This window comes from Apis laboriosa, unplaced genomic scaffold (genome assembly GCF_014066325.1).
Source record: "Apis laboriosa isolate Shangri-la unplaced genomic scaffold, ASM1406632v1 scaffold35_cov144, whole genome shotgun sequence".
In the NCBI taxonomy this organism is placed as follows: domain Eukaryota; kingdom Metazoa; phylum Arthropoda; class Insecta; order Hymenoptera; family Apidae; genus Apis; species Apis laboriosa.
Window position 1 is genome coordinate 1,228,717 of NW_025222966.1, and position 14,777 is coordinate 1,243,493.

General features: G+C 26.6%; 1 protein-coding gene across 4 annotated transcripts in view; it reads right to left on the bottom strand.

Moving 5' to 3' along the window:
• Nucleotides 1-14,777, bottom strand: part of LOC122715417 — a 47,877-nt gene that overhangs the window by 11,131 nt on the left and 21,969 nt on the right. For 3 of the 4 annotated variants that reach the window (XM_043937595.1, XM_043937594.1, XM_043937593.1), the window contains exon 2: nt 6,890-7,153. In XM_043937595.1, the coding sequence (XP_043793530.1) occupies nt 6,890-7,052 (163 nt within the window). In that variant the 5' untranslated portion in view covers nt 7,053-7,153. Of the gene's footprint in view, nt 1-6,889; nt 7,154-14,777 lie in introns of those variants that run through there. The other variant, XM_043937596.1, reaches the window with a different exon arrangement.

Here is a 14,777-nt window from a genome sequence, read left to right on the forward strand (position 1 = left end):
TTGATAAGATTAATATTAACTTTTATTTTAAATAGAAATATTTGATAAATCGATTAGTGAAAAGAAACGCGAAATATTTCGTTTAAAAATATCGCGTCTCATCACAAAAAGGATTAATCTATACGATTATTATTAACTACATATGTATAAAACAAAAAATTAACAGTGAAATAAATTTAAATCAAACATAAGACACAGTATTATATTTTTAAAAACAAATTTCTCTTTCTTCCTTTGCGTACATTTAGTTTAGAAAATCATACGTGTAATTTCGTAACTGCAAATGTATAAAACAAAAAAAATTAACTGCGTAAACAATGAAATAAATTTAAATCAAACTTAAGACACAGTATTATATTTTTATTATATTTTTAAAAACAAATTTCTCTTTCTTCCTCTTTGCGTGCATTTTTAGTTTAGAAAATCATACGCATAATTTCGTCCAAAGCGTCGTACAAAAAATGTCACGTCACAAGGTTATCCCATCTGCGGATGAGTTAACAGACCTACCATCTGTTTCTCGACGATTTTTTGCCTACGTCTATGGCGAGGCAACAGCGGTGCACGTGTACGCACTTTACACGCGCGGTTAAAGTGTCTCATTGAAGAGAGGACGAAGAAGGCAAAGGTTTGAAACGACGAATGATCCGACATCTGCGGGTTCTCCCATTTTCGCGTACCACGCACGTTGATGATGGATGGCACGATTCAGGGTGCTAATACCCTTCGCCTCGAAACAATCAAGCGACTCGGTTCATGACAAGGCAAGGAGGAATCGATTGGCCAAATTGCTCCATGTCAATTTAAATTCAATTCGTTTTTTTATACTCGTTCTCTTCCATATGAAAATATTGATTGAAATAAATTGATCTTAATCGCTGATGAGATATTAATAGATATGTTGTGAATTTTTTAATGTATATTATAATTTTAATAATTATTTATTACAGTTCAATTATCATAGAAATTTAAATTTATTCTATTATATTTCTATATTTTTAATAATAATATATCAACAATCTATTATTTATCAGAAATTTGTTTATTCTGGCATATGATTAAAAATAAATAACTTAAAAAAATTTTAGTTAAAATATTTTCGAACTTATACACATAAAAATATGATGTAATATACATAGTAGATATATATGTAATAATGTAATAAAATCAAAAGGACATTGAATAAACAATTAGTAATTAAGTTCAAGGTATAAGCAATCCGGGGTTGATGGGTTAATTCGCCTTTTCTGATTAACAGGTTAATAAAATTCGTTATCTTTTATTACTATAGGTCATTTTTACTATGTTGTTAAATTTATATCATTGAATTTATAGGAATTTATTATTTCATTAAATTTATATTATTTATTATATTATTATATTATATTATTTTTTGAAAGCATTTATTATCGTTTATTTTAGAAAGAATAATAAGAAATAGTAAGTACATGTTTTCAAAACAATAAATTTTATGGATATAATAACTGAGAAATATAAGTAAAGTAAGTGAGAAATATATTTGGAAATTCTCTCTTTTATATAGATTCTGTGAAAAATTATAAAATATAAAAAATATAAAAAGTCAATACTAAGAAATTCAAAATACACGTAGTTTTGAATCAAGTTCGAAAATGTATTTTTATTTAGCAGAATCACAATATCTAAAAAAAACTTATTTGTGAACAAAAATAAAAATAATAATAACAATAAATATAGATATTCATCATAGTTTCAATTGCAATAAAAATAACGATATTTCTAAAATAATAAAAATTATAATAATAATAATTATTATTATGACACGCATTTCACCATTATTGTATTCACCATATTTCATACAATTACAAAATATTCTCTAATAAACAATTATTATTAATTTAATCCTTATGTAATAATTATTATTAACTGTAATAAATAATTATTAAAATAATAACGATATTTCTAAAATAATAAAAATTATAATAATAATAATTATTATTATGACACATATTCCACCATTATTGTATTCAAGATATTTCACACAATTACAAAATATTCTCTTAAAATATGTTTTCCTTATGTAATAAATAATTATTAACTGTAATAAACAATTATTATTAATTTAATCCTTATGTAATAATTATTATTAACTGTAATAAATAATTAAAATAATAACGATATTTTCTAACATAATAAAAATTATAATAATAATAATTATTATTATGACACGCATTCCACCATTATTGTATTCAAGATATTTCACACAATTACAAAATATTCTCTCAAAATATGTTTTCCTTTATAAAAAATACGTTTTCATAAAATACGTATAACAAGAGCTTCTAGACCCGGAATCAAAAAATGGCCCAAACGTTCACCAACCGTGACGCGACCGCATAATCCACCCTTCAAGGGTAAAAACCGTCCTCTCCACCAGTAGAACACTTTAAACCGCGTTCCCATGCAAACTAGCGCGCTATACGGAACACTCGACAAAATCGTGCACGCCATTTAGGAGCAGAATGCCGTTTTCACATTCTAAACACGTGACTTGTGAATATTCCATCTAATACCCTTTAACATCGCATATACGTTGATTTTCCAGATCCATTTGTTCTTTTTTTTCTTTCTTCTTCTTTTTTTTTTTTTTTTTTTACTTTATGCAAACCGTTTCGAACTGAAATTTCATTCCTAAATGCGCGACACATGGCAAATTCTATACCTATTGCTTGGAAACGACACATAGATGAACGATGCATCTGTTCGCAATCACATGACGTCGGTATTTTTTACCGGCCACGATGACAGTCCATCAGCTTTTTCAACGCTCGAAACGACAGTTCGTCGGTCTTTTTAATACGCGTCGACGATTTCGGATCGAAATCACGTTTTCGAGCGTACAATGTAAAATAAATGCTCCAATGCTTTTAACGATACATACATCCGGCTATTGAAATATGAACAATGACAATTTGTCGGCTTTTATATTAATAATAGCAATCAATGATTGGTTTTTTTTTTTTTGGTTAAAATTATTTTTCAACAACGATTATAATCGGTTATTAAAAAATGTTCGACCAGATTCAATATGCATTTTAGATAAAGTTTAAAAATTCATTTCTTTGAAATTTAATTATATATATATACTTTACTTTATTTATTAGAACAATTGAAAAATATTTATGTTATAAATTAAATAATAAGAGTTAATATGAGTTTCGAGTAAGATAAATGATAATCTTTATAATTTTTCTGGTTTATCGATTGAAAAAAGAATATCTGGCTTTCCATTATATTAATTATATTTTATATCAGTAAAAAAAAGAGACTGTAATTCAAAATTTATTTTAGATAAAAATTTAGATAATTTAATAGATTAGATTAGATTGTTTAATAGATAAATATTTTGATAATAAATAGAAAATAATTTTGTGTTGAAAAAAACGTGAAATATTCGAAAATTAAATAATTTTGTAACTGATTGTATTATTTCGATATTTTTAGAAATGTGCACGGATATTGAATGCATGCATATGCAATAATGATTCATCTTTTTTGATGTAATGCACATTTCAACGTTAAAAGGAAATCCTTTTAAATGTTTTTAACGTTTCAAACTAAGCTGTTTCCTTTTTAGTTATCCATTCGTATGGGAATGTTACTTTGCATATGTAGTTTTGTTTCCCTTTATGTGTTTGTATTGAATATATGTTTATGGATCAACGTCGTGTTTTACGACAAAGAAAAGAGTGGGCGAAGCTGTTTGACTTTCAGTCAGAATCAACAATTCTAGGTCAGATTGTTTTAAAACAAAAATTTCAACAAAACTTTCTCGGCGAATTTTGTATCTTTCTTACATTTCAAATTTGAATTACAAATTGATTTAAAGTTTCCTACATTTCTATATAAATTTTTTTTATAGAAATTTATATATGTTTATATTTATATAATTTTAAATATTTTATATATTATATTATTTATATATAAATTTTTATAAAAGATTTTTTAAAAAGTCTCAGTATATTAACACCTTTTTTTTATTTTAAGAAAATTAAAATACTATTATAAAAAATATCATTTTTTTTATTTAAAATTATATCATTATATTATATCAAATTATATAATTATTATCAAAAATTTCTAAAATCTGATAATAAATTATGTTATGAATGTTTAAAAAAATAAAAATAAGAATTTTAAAGTATGCATCATCCATTTTTATCGTTTTATTTCCATTTCTTAAATTACGAAAGTAATTGAAACCGAACCGAAAAAGGATTAGAAAATAGAACCATTCCTCTAAGCTTTGAAGTCCATTCTCTGTTATTTCTCAATCGACCCAGCTCTTTCGTCAAAGGACTTATATAAAACGAACGAAGAGCTATCCGTGTCATTCGTCCCTTTCGAAACTGAAACTGACTTGGAATATCTCAACACACTTGTTACGTTTACGTCAGTCATGGTAGCCGATGACATATGTTTGACACACGGTAACAGACTTTCTTTTGAAACGACCGCAGCCTGTGATAATATAACGCGCCGGAACAAAGATAAGAAAAAGGATGAGCTGACAGAAACTCAAAGCACAACGCGGATGACATGAAAGTATCTATAAACGCAAGGTGTACTCGTGGCCTCATAAAGAGGGGGGATGTCACGAAACTGTATATATATATATATATATATATATAAATTTTCATCATTTTCTACAAGTGGAGAAAAACTTCGAACAAACAGAAAATGAGAAAAGTTTTATAAAATTACCAACTTGTCGTTTCCATTATATTTCCATTTTTTAATTTTTTATCAATTATTCTACTTCGTCATCGCAATTTGTTCAAATATTAATTGAAAAAATTTATGGTATATAAAAAACATGCAAGTATGATAAAAGCATCGTGTAATCGAATAAAAAAAAAATTCAAATAATAATTATATATAAAAATTATTTGTAATTTAAGAAATATTTCGATGAAACAATGACATTATTATACATGTTAAAATTTATATATTCGATACTTTTGAAAGATCAATTCTAAAAGAGAAATTTGTATACAAAAATGTTAGTTGAGATTATTTTTAGGTTATAAGCAATTGAAATTAGATAAAGCGAGATAGCTCTCTATCTCCATTTCGCTTCTTCTAACATAAATTTCACGCGCTTATAATTTAATGAATATATACAAATCTCAATCGACATTTTGTGTTAAAGATCTAGAATTGTATAGCAAAAACACAAAACATCGTTATAAAGAGTAACAAACTGCAATAAGATTACATTGAAAAAAAAAGCATCATGAGAATCAAGAAAATTTTACGTACAAAATTTGAAATCATATTGATTTATGATAATTTAAAAATTAAAATGGTATAATAATAAAAAAATACTAAAGATTGCGTGTAATATAAAAAGTGTCTAGATAAAATACTCCTTTCATCGAATAATAAAATCATTAAAAAGCAATCATATAATTGATCCCAAAATCTATTATATTGAGTATTCATAAAAAAAATTGTATATTATTAAAAAAAAAAGGCAACTGGATATCAATTTATTATTTCATTCTACAACAATATCCTAATTTTTGTAAAAAGAAAATTACTAATTATAAAATATTCAATAAATTAGATTTTTAATATATTCGTAGGAAAAGGCAAAAGTTGATATACAAAAATATAGGTTGGGTTTTATTCATTTTATTTCATGTTCGTTTTTGCCTCTAGATCCTCCAAAGCTATCTTATAAGTACATTAAATATATTAACAACCTGTATATAATATGAAAAATATTAGACGATATTGTTGACGGTTCTGTAAGTATTCCTGGTAACTTGTTGAGGATCATTTAGCTGCTCGAGTGTGTCGCAAAAAGGGATAATTAATGATGATAACGGTGAAGGGTGAGGATAAAATGGTCCGCTCGATAGGAAGTTCGTTCAAGGATGTAACGTTGCCAGAAAGGTTAGAAGCGACGTGAGTAACGAAGAGTTATGAATCGCAAAAGTCTTTGCCCGTGTCGAGAATCGATTCTCGGTTAACTAACTTTTGATTAAAACGTTTCTTCCTTGCTGCCTTTGTTTTTTCGTATCAAAATCTTCCATTACCCTCGATTTCGAAATAAATTAAAATTATTATCCAAAAATTAGATTTAACTTAATATAATTTAACTTTCCTGAAAGCAAATCCAAAAATGAGAAATAGTATCCATTTTAGTTTGTAAAATCAATCAGTCAAATTGTTTAACTGATTTAAACAATAATCGAAAACGTAGGAGAAAAGAAAATTTCGTTATTTGTAATATTTTTAAATCAACGATTAATATAAAATTAAATAATAAAAAAAAAATACGAATGCGCTAATATCCACATAATTTGGATATTTTCTGAAATCTAGAATATGGAAAATATTTTTAACGTGAACAAAACGGATGTAAAAATATTACAATGTAAATAATAAATAAAAAAAAAAAACGTGTAGATAATAATTTAGAGAGAGTTAAAGTAATAAAAGGGAATAAAGTAATATAATTAATCAGAAAACTTTTATTTATCGTATTAATTAATATTCTTACTAATATCATTCTACGTGGCATTTTAATATAACAAACCTCGACTCGGGTCATGTGCCGACCTTAATTCATACCATAAGTGTCGTCGAAGCAGATATTCGTCGAGAAGAAAAAAATTACATCCGATATAAATATCTTGCTCCTTCAAAGTGTCTTTTTATATATCAAGTTTCCCCCGAATGGTTCAGATGAACTATTCGTTAAAAAAAGAAAGGAGGGAAAAAATGGAGGGAAAAGGGTTGATCGTGAAAAGTGAACACCTCGACCTTCACCCTGGGAGGGGGTGCGCAACGCGTGTGGCAGAGGCTAGAACGTTAATAATAAATCGTCGATCGGGCTCACCAGTATGATCAGTTTGTCGTTGATGATTCCTCACGTATGGAGGTGCTGGGTGCCTGGTCTGCATGTTCCAATAGCAGTTTCGACTGTTACCGAAATTATTGACCCGCGGCTGTTGTGAAGGCGAAGTCTGCTTGCAAGGCAATCTGGCCATGGCAGTCATCATTTTCTTCTACACCCTCACTCGCGGTCAAATTAATCACTTCATCGGCGCCCTGCTTTGTTACGTCGTCGTTTCAACCCCATTTTCGAGCGATCGTCTGCTCCCTGAAAAACCAACCGATTAATTATATTGGGAAACCGACGTAGACAGAACGAATTCACGAGAGAGAAGCTTTTGTTATCTTTAAATTTAAAACAACGATTTTAATTACTCGTCATAGTTGTTCGAAAAAATTTCAAATATTAAAATTTGAATTTAATATTTTGTATATTAAAATATTATTATTAGACCGTGGATGTTTGCGCATTTTATAGAAAATTTAGGAAAAAATTTACAGAACGTACACGATATAAAAATTTTATTTTGCATAAATATTATATTAAGTTGAATTTAATAATTTGTGTGCCGGAAATGAGCATTGCAAAGCATTAAAATTATAGAATGCTAATCCCAATCATGAAACGACGATCTTTATAACTTTCAAAACGCGATCCAGATAGATAGATCCTTAGCTCAATTAAAACATCAACTATAAATCAAATCCAATACCGGGAACAGTGAAAGCATGCTGGAACATCTTCTTAACAGATTATTCAGCCGCGTAACTATTCTAGGAAAATATGACACATGTGGTGAAAGCGATCTTAACATGGCCGTTCCAAAAATAAAGCAAAACCAAAATTAGATATCGATGGAAAATAAAAATGACGAGTTGCCTTTTTTTTTTTGGAACCTCTTAATACGTATGGAACATAAATTATTTCTTCTATTTTAGAATAATTTGACGAATTAAAATGAGAGTAATCGATAAAATAAAAAGAATTAGTAAAAGATTTAATAAACATTGTATCAATAAGATTTGGAAATAAATTGTCTAGATAATTATTTTGTCAATCAAACAATCTAAGCTATAATAACAGAAATTCGAAAATAAAAATAAAACTTTGAATTAAAATACATGAGATTTATTATTATATATATTATATATATTATATTATATTGATAGAATTTTTCATTTTACAAGATAGAATTTTTCATTTTACAAGAAATTAATAGAAATTGTTTATAAAACATTGATCGATAATCATTTGAATACGCGAAAAAACGAAGAAAATATTAAAATATTGGTTAATATTGTTGAAAATATAGCGCATCACGAATAATATTAAAAAAAAAAAATCTCAATTCGTCACATTTCGAAAGCGCAAAATCAGGCAAAAAAAAAAAAAAAAAAAAAGAAGGGTTGACAATTTATTTTATCCAATAATTTTTCCATGCCAGTTTGCTGTCACCGAATGCTTGACTCATGGAGTCATTCGTTTTGTTTGCAATTCTTAGGTACGCGCAAAAATTCCATCGCAATGATCATTATTGATAGTTTCTCTCTCTCTTTTTCTCTCTCTTTTTCTGTTCTGGCTCGACATCGTGGTTTACGTGCGGAAAGATTCCTTGAGCGATGATTTCTTGGTAGTCGTGCAATCTCGTAAATGACACGGACGAATAAAGCCATATCACGACTCATGAGAGCGGAATCAAAGTCGAACGAGTCAAATAGATAGACAGCAGGCTTACTTATCGTCGAACGGGAAATATTATCATTCCATAAGAAAACGTGTTGGTTTGATGACTCCAAACGAAGACGAGAGCAATGGTTATATGACACGAGGTTGTGATTAAAGTATATAGCATTTTGTTTGAATGTAAAGATGATCGAGTATCTTACGGCAAGATAAATTTTCTATTCCCTTTTCTGATATAAAAGGGAAAGTTAAATTTAAAATATAATCCCGTGAAAATAATGATTGTATTTTTTTTAAATGAGCTCACAATATTTTTCTTTCGAAGTTCAAAAATCAACAATTTTTCGATTAAAATTTAATGATCCTTTAGGGTTAGGTCCTTTTATTGTTAAATGTATATATACTATACTTATGTCTTCGAAATTATAATGATCATAATGATATATATATAAATAAATCGAAGAAAAAAGAATAATTTTTCGTTTGAATTTCGTTTTCAATTAAATCATATTCGAAATTGAACACAAATAAATTGTCGATAAAATAGAAATTGTAATTGTACAATTGTAAAAATGTAGAATAAAAATTTTATCGATTGAGTTTATTTTTGAAATAATCGAGAAGCCAAGAATTTTTTATTTATTTTCACATGTAATATTACTTTTTATCGATAATTCATTCGTATCTAATCAAGAAATAACTCTTAAATGAAAAAAAATCTTATTCCTTTTTCACGACTTCAAAGACACGCTATATACTGCGCTGTTAAACGTAAGCATGAAGCTTTTATTAACGTGTATTATACGATTATTAAATAGCAAATACGTTTTTAAAAAGATAAAATACATATTAAATGAAATTAGATAAAGTTGAGAGAATGATTATCATTATTCGCGTTATAAACTTCGTTATCTCATGTTCCTTAAAATATATATATATGTTTAAGTGTTATAATCGTGCATTCCAACATGAATTATTTGTTAAATGATATACGAATTATGATAACACATTATTATTAAACAACAAACTTTAATAATCTTCATACATGGTCTTCACGTTGTTTCGCCATAAACAATCTTCTACGTCACGTTGCTCGAAGATTAATACCTACTTAGCGATACACACACTTCTCAACTCATATTTTATTTTCTTCTATCAATGGATCTATTACATATTGTTTATCGTCACATCGACATAACATAATCGATCGATATAACCAAGTTTGATTTCTTTTTAAACTACAAATCATGCATCACTTGCACAGAGCTTTGATTTATTAATCTCTAACGAGAATCATTATTTCATATAAATAAATATATTTCCAGTGAATTCCATGAATTGTTGGCAAAATCAAATCGAAGCGCAACTCATCGTCGTGCGATAGCTCGAAATGCCTGCCTATCAGGCTAGGAGAAACATTATCAATCCGCCGGAAATTCTATTATTTCGACAAACAGAGTCAACGAGAGAGCAACGGATCGAAGCTTCTACGTCTATCTTCACGGCTTTCCACGCTTACCAGAGACATGCAGTCTAGGATAAAGGCTTCAAGATAAACAATGTCCGATGAATCACTCTCTCGACCCGGCCGCTCTGCAAAATTGCGTATCGACGAGCGAACAAGGGAGGGCACAACGATGTTTGAACCGGCGAATATTATCTCGGTGTTGAGAAATGCGCCGGGGAAATATAAATGGAATGGCCGATGGCTAACACGTACATGTGTACGTTCGTGACAGAATATTCCCTCGAAAACCGATTTTCTCAAAAGCATCAACGTATCGCGCCGTCTTATCTTATGTCAGCTGTTTCGGGCGAAATGTTCAGTTCAGGGATCGTTATCTAGGTAGAGGAAGGATTTTATGCGCTATGTGTTTCGATCTGATAAGGATTTCGAGCGAATATCTTTTTCTTTTGCGATTGAAAGTTTCGAAGATTTCGTTATCTTTTCAGCTTCGATGACTTCGTTTTTTTTGGGAGGGAAGGAGGAGAGAGAAAGAGGAGGAGGAGGAGGAGGAGGAGGGAGAGGGTGAAAATTAATCTTTTAAAAATAAAATGTATTATCGTTATTTCGAAACGAAGAAGCGTATTGGTATAATTTGCAAGGCCTTTTATAATTGCTATGCTAAATAGTAATATTTTTTTAAAACGAATATTAAGAGCTTGCGTGTGCCGGTTTTAAAACCAGTTTTTCGAGTTAAATATCTTCAAAACTATGAAGGCTAGATCAGAAATGAATCTTTACTCTTTTGTAAAAATGAAAAGGCAAATTTATTTATTGTTTCTATCTTATTGTAATCTCATGTTACGCTTATTAAAAAAAATAATAATAATAATAATAAAAGAAGAAAAGATATTTCTCATTCAAGTAGATATGTAATTTTTTTTTTTAAATATCTTATTTAATATATTTTTATCTTCTAAAATATATTAAAATATTTTAAATTTTAAGTGAAATAAAATTATTGTAATCTCATATTATGCTTATTAAAAAAATAATAATAATAATAATAAAAGAAGAAAAAATATTTCTCATAAGTAAGTATGTAATATATTTTTTTTTAAATATCTTATATATATATATTAAATAATTTAATATATATTATATATTTATATATTAAATAATTTATATATTTTTATCTTTTAGAATATATTAAAATATTTTAAATTTTATAAGTGAAATAAAATTATTGTAATCTCATATTATGCTTATTAAAAAAATAATAATAATAATAATAAAAGAAGAAAAAATATTTCTCATTTAAGTAAGTATGTAATATATCTTTTTTTAAATATCTTATATATATATATATTAAATAATTTAATATATATTATATATTTATATATTAAATAATTTATATATTTTTATCTTTTAGAATATATTAAAATATTTTAAATTTTATAGTTTAAGTAAAATTACTGTAATCTCATGTTACGTTTATTTAAAAAAAAATAATAATAATAATAAAAGAAGAAAAGATATTTTTCATTCAAGTAGGTATGTAATATTTTTTTTTTAAATATCTTATCTAATATATTTTCTTTTAAAATATATTTAAATATTTTAAATTTTATAGCTTAAATAAAATTAAAATTATTTAAATAAAGTTGAAAAATCCTATATGTTTTGTAGGAATTTATTTAGGAATTTAATATAAGGATTTGATTTAATTTATTTTTCAAATATGATATATGAAGAGAACAAAATGGTATATGAGGAGAATGATTGGAATGGCTAACAATAGCAATTGTCAATAAAAATGGCAAAGATGACAAGAAAAAATAACGAAACAAATCGTAATGAAAGACATTAATTTAATTTTATTTTTGTGTTAAAAGCAAATAAAAAACTATTTTTATCAAATTCACAAAGACTTAATGAAACTTCAAGAATGTGTTCCCATGATCGATGACATTTTTAAACGCACGTGTAACTACTTCCTTCTTACACAAGGGTACGCATGTAAATATGAGCATCGCTAATTCTGTCCCTCAAAAGCCTCTATCATGTTCTTGCATTATACAAGCTTTTCCCTTTGACTCTCTGACACAATAGCGGGAACCTTCGTCGTCAAACATAAATTCCACTTTATCCATGAACGTGAGAAAACCTCGTTTGTGATCATACCACCTTTTCCAAGGATCATTGCCGATAAAAGTAAAAAAAAACAGCGTAGAAAATACGAAGGAAATAATACATAGAAATAATGACAAACAAATCATGCGTTGGTTTGATGGAATAGATAGATCTCGAAAGAGTAAAAATATTTATTATTAAACTGTTTTTATTGAAAAAACAATTTAATTATTCATTTAATTATTAAATAATTTCATTTAACAGAAATGTTTTTTTGAAATTCACGTATTCATTCAAATTTATTTTTCAAGCCAATATTTCAATCTTTTAACAATTTTTTATAAATCCAATCACAATTTCACAAAATGTATTTATTATATGAATAAATATTGTTTATATTACATTATTCTTCTTTTCCAAAAGGAATCTTATAATAATTAATTTAATTAAATTATCGAATGATAAGATAGAAATGTAAACAATCTTAAATCTTCTTTCTAAGAATTTTTGAAAAAATTTAGAATAACTGCATAAATTTCAAATCGATAAAACAGATTCAAGGATACTAAAATATTCTAAAACGAAATTATTCCAAATCCACTTGTAACCGATAAATATCACTCGATTCTCGATTCTCTCTCCCTTCACTTCGCTCTCCAACGAATAAAATCCTTCTAAAAAGAATCTACGATTCGTTGCAACTTTATGCATTGAACGGCACGAAGAAGAACGAAACTTGTACAAGACACATTCGTTACGGTAAAGGTTTATCGCGAAACGTGCCAGAGACTACCATTTCGTTCCTGGTCAGTAAATTTCTCATTGGAAAATGAGCTCGTTCGATTCGACCGAACAAAAAGGCTGCGAAACGGTTCGCGCACCACCATGGAAGAGGAACTAACGAGCAATCTTTAACACGCCTTGAGATTTAATACCTGTTACGATAATTCAGTCGTAAGAAAAGTAATCGCGGAAGAGGCGTTAAGATTTAACGAAATTTCATGGATACGTTCACTCAAACGGATGGCGAACATTGCGAATTGAAAATACAGAGATATTCTTCATAGTAGTAATAATAATATATGAGGATAGAGTGATATTCAGGTGGAAAATTTTATAATGGATATTGAAAGAAGAGGAAGGTAAAAATATTCGTGGGTTATGAAAAAAAATTAATCATAATCAATTAATATAATATTATTCTATTTGATTAAATTTTATTTATAATTTAAATTTTAATGAATATTGAAGGAAGGATAAAGGATATTTAAATAAAATATATAGTCAAACGTGATAAATGAAAAGTGATTTTATTTAACGTTTCTATGAAAACGTTTCTAGAAGTATGTGAGAGCAATTTTTTTTATCGACGGGAAATCTCTTTGAAATCAAAAGTTTCGCTTTTTCTTTTCAATTTTGAATACAATTTCATCTGGAAATATTTTTCACAACGAAATGATAGAGCGTTTCTTAATTAAAAATTTTGTTCCATCATTACAAAGTTTATATGTTTAAACGAATGAAAAAATATCAATATTAAAAATATTTGTTGATTTCATCTCTTTAAAATGATAAAATTTGCATTAAAAAAATTATCATATACTCCGTTACGCTTTACATATTCATAAAATTTGATTTATTTATTTTTGATAAATAAATTAAATATATATAAATAAATTGATAAATAAATTTTCTGAATATATAGTAAGATTGCGATTTAGCGAATGATTTCATTCTTTTAAAGAGATTTTTCATAATAAAATTCATGTATAAAATTTTCATGTAAAATTCATTATACTCTATATACAAAATTTTCAATAAATCAATTCAATAAAATCAAAATTTTTATATGGTTAATGGGATATGTTTAATTTCTTTGTAATGTAAAAGACATTTGTTATTATTATTTTAAAAATTAAACATCGATATGACTATAAATTTATAAATATTAAAAAAATGGTAAATTATTTGAATTTAACATTAAGAATATCATTTTCTATTTTAAAAACACTGAACATGAATTTTTCACAAAATGAACTCTACATAATTATTCAATCCATCGACACGAAATTGATGAAAAAATTTATTGGTATTATTTCAAATATTTGCTTTTAAGTTATAATTAAGTATAATATAATAAGTTATAATTAAACGTATCAAAAAACCTATATTTGCAATAATATATTTTATAATACAGTAACGAAAAATATCGAGATATTTTATGATATATGATTGCAACATTAATATTGCATTTTAACTGCATATTTCTATTTATTTTTATTAAATTAGTGCAATTAAAATCATTTATATCATAGAATATTTCTTATTATACGAATCAATAATTTTAATATTAACAAAATAGAATACAAAAGTAGAATTTTTTTTCTATAATAAATAATATCACAAATTATTTTGAAAATGAAAATAAATATAAAAATTATTTATTAATAATAAAGCGTTTTTTTTTAATAGTTGCCGTAATGTATCAAATTGAGGACTAAGTAAATCGTGATTTTTCGTTATGAAATAATATGTACAATAACGTTTATCAATTTATCGAATGATTAAACGATTTTGGTTAATAAAAATATTGGTGGATGGGAAACGAAGTGGAAGATTATCCGAATACAT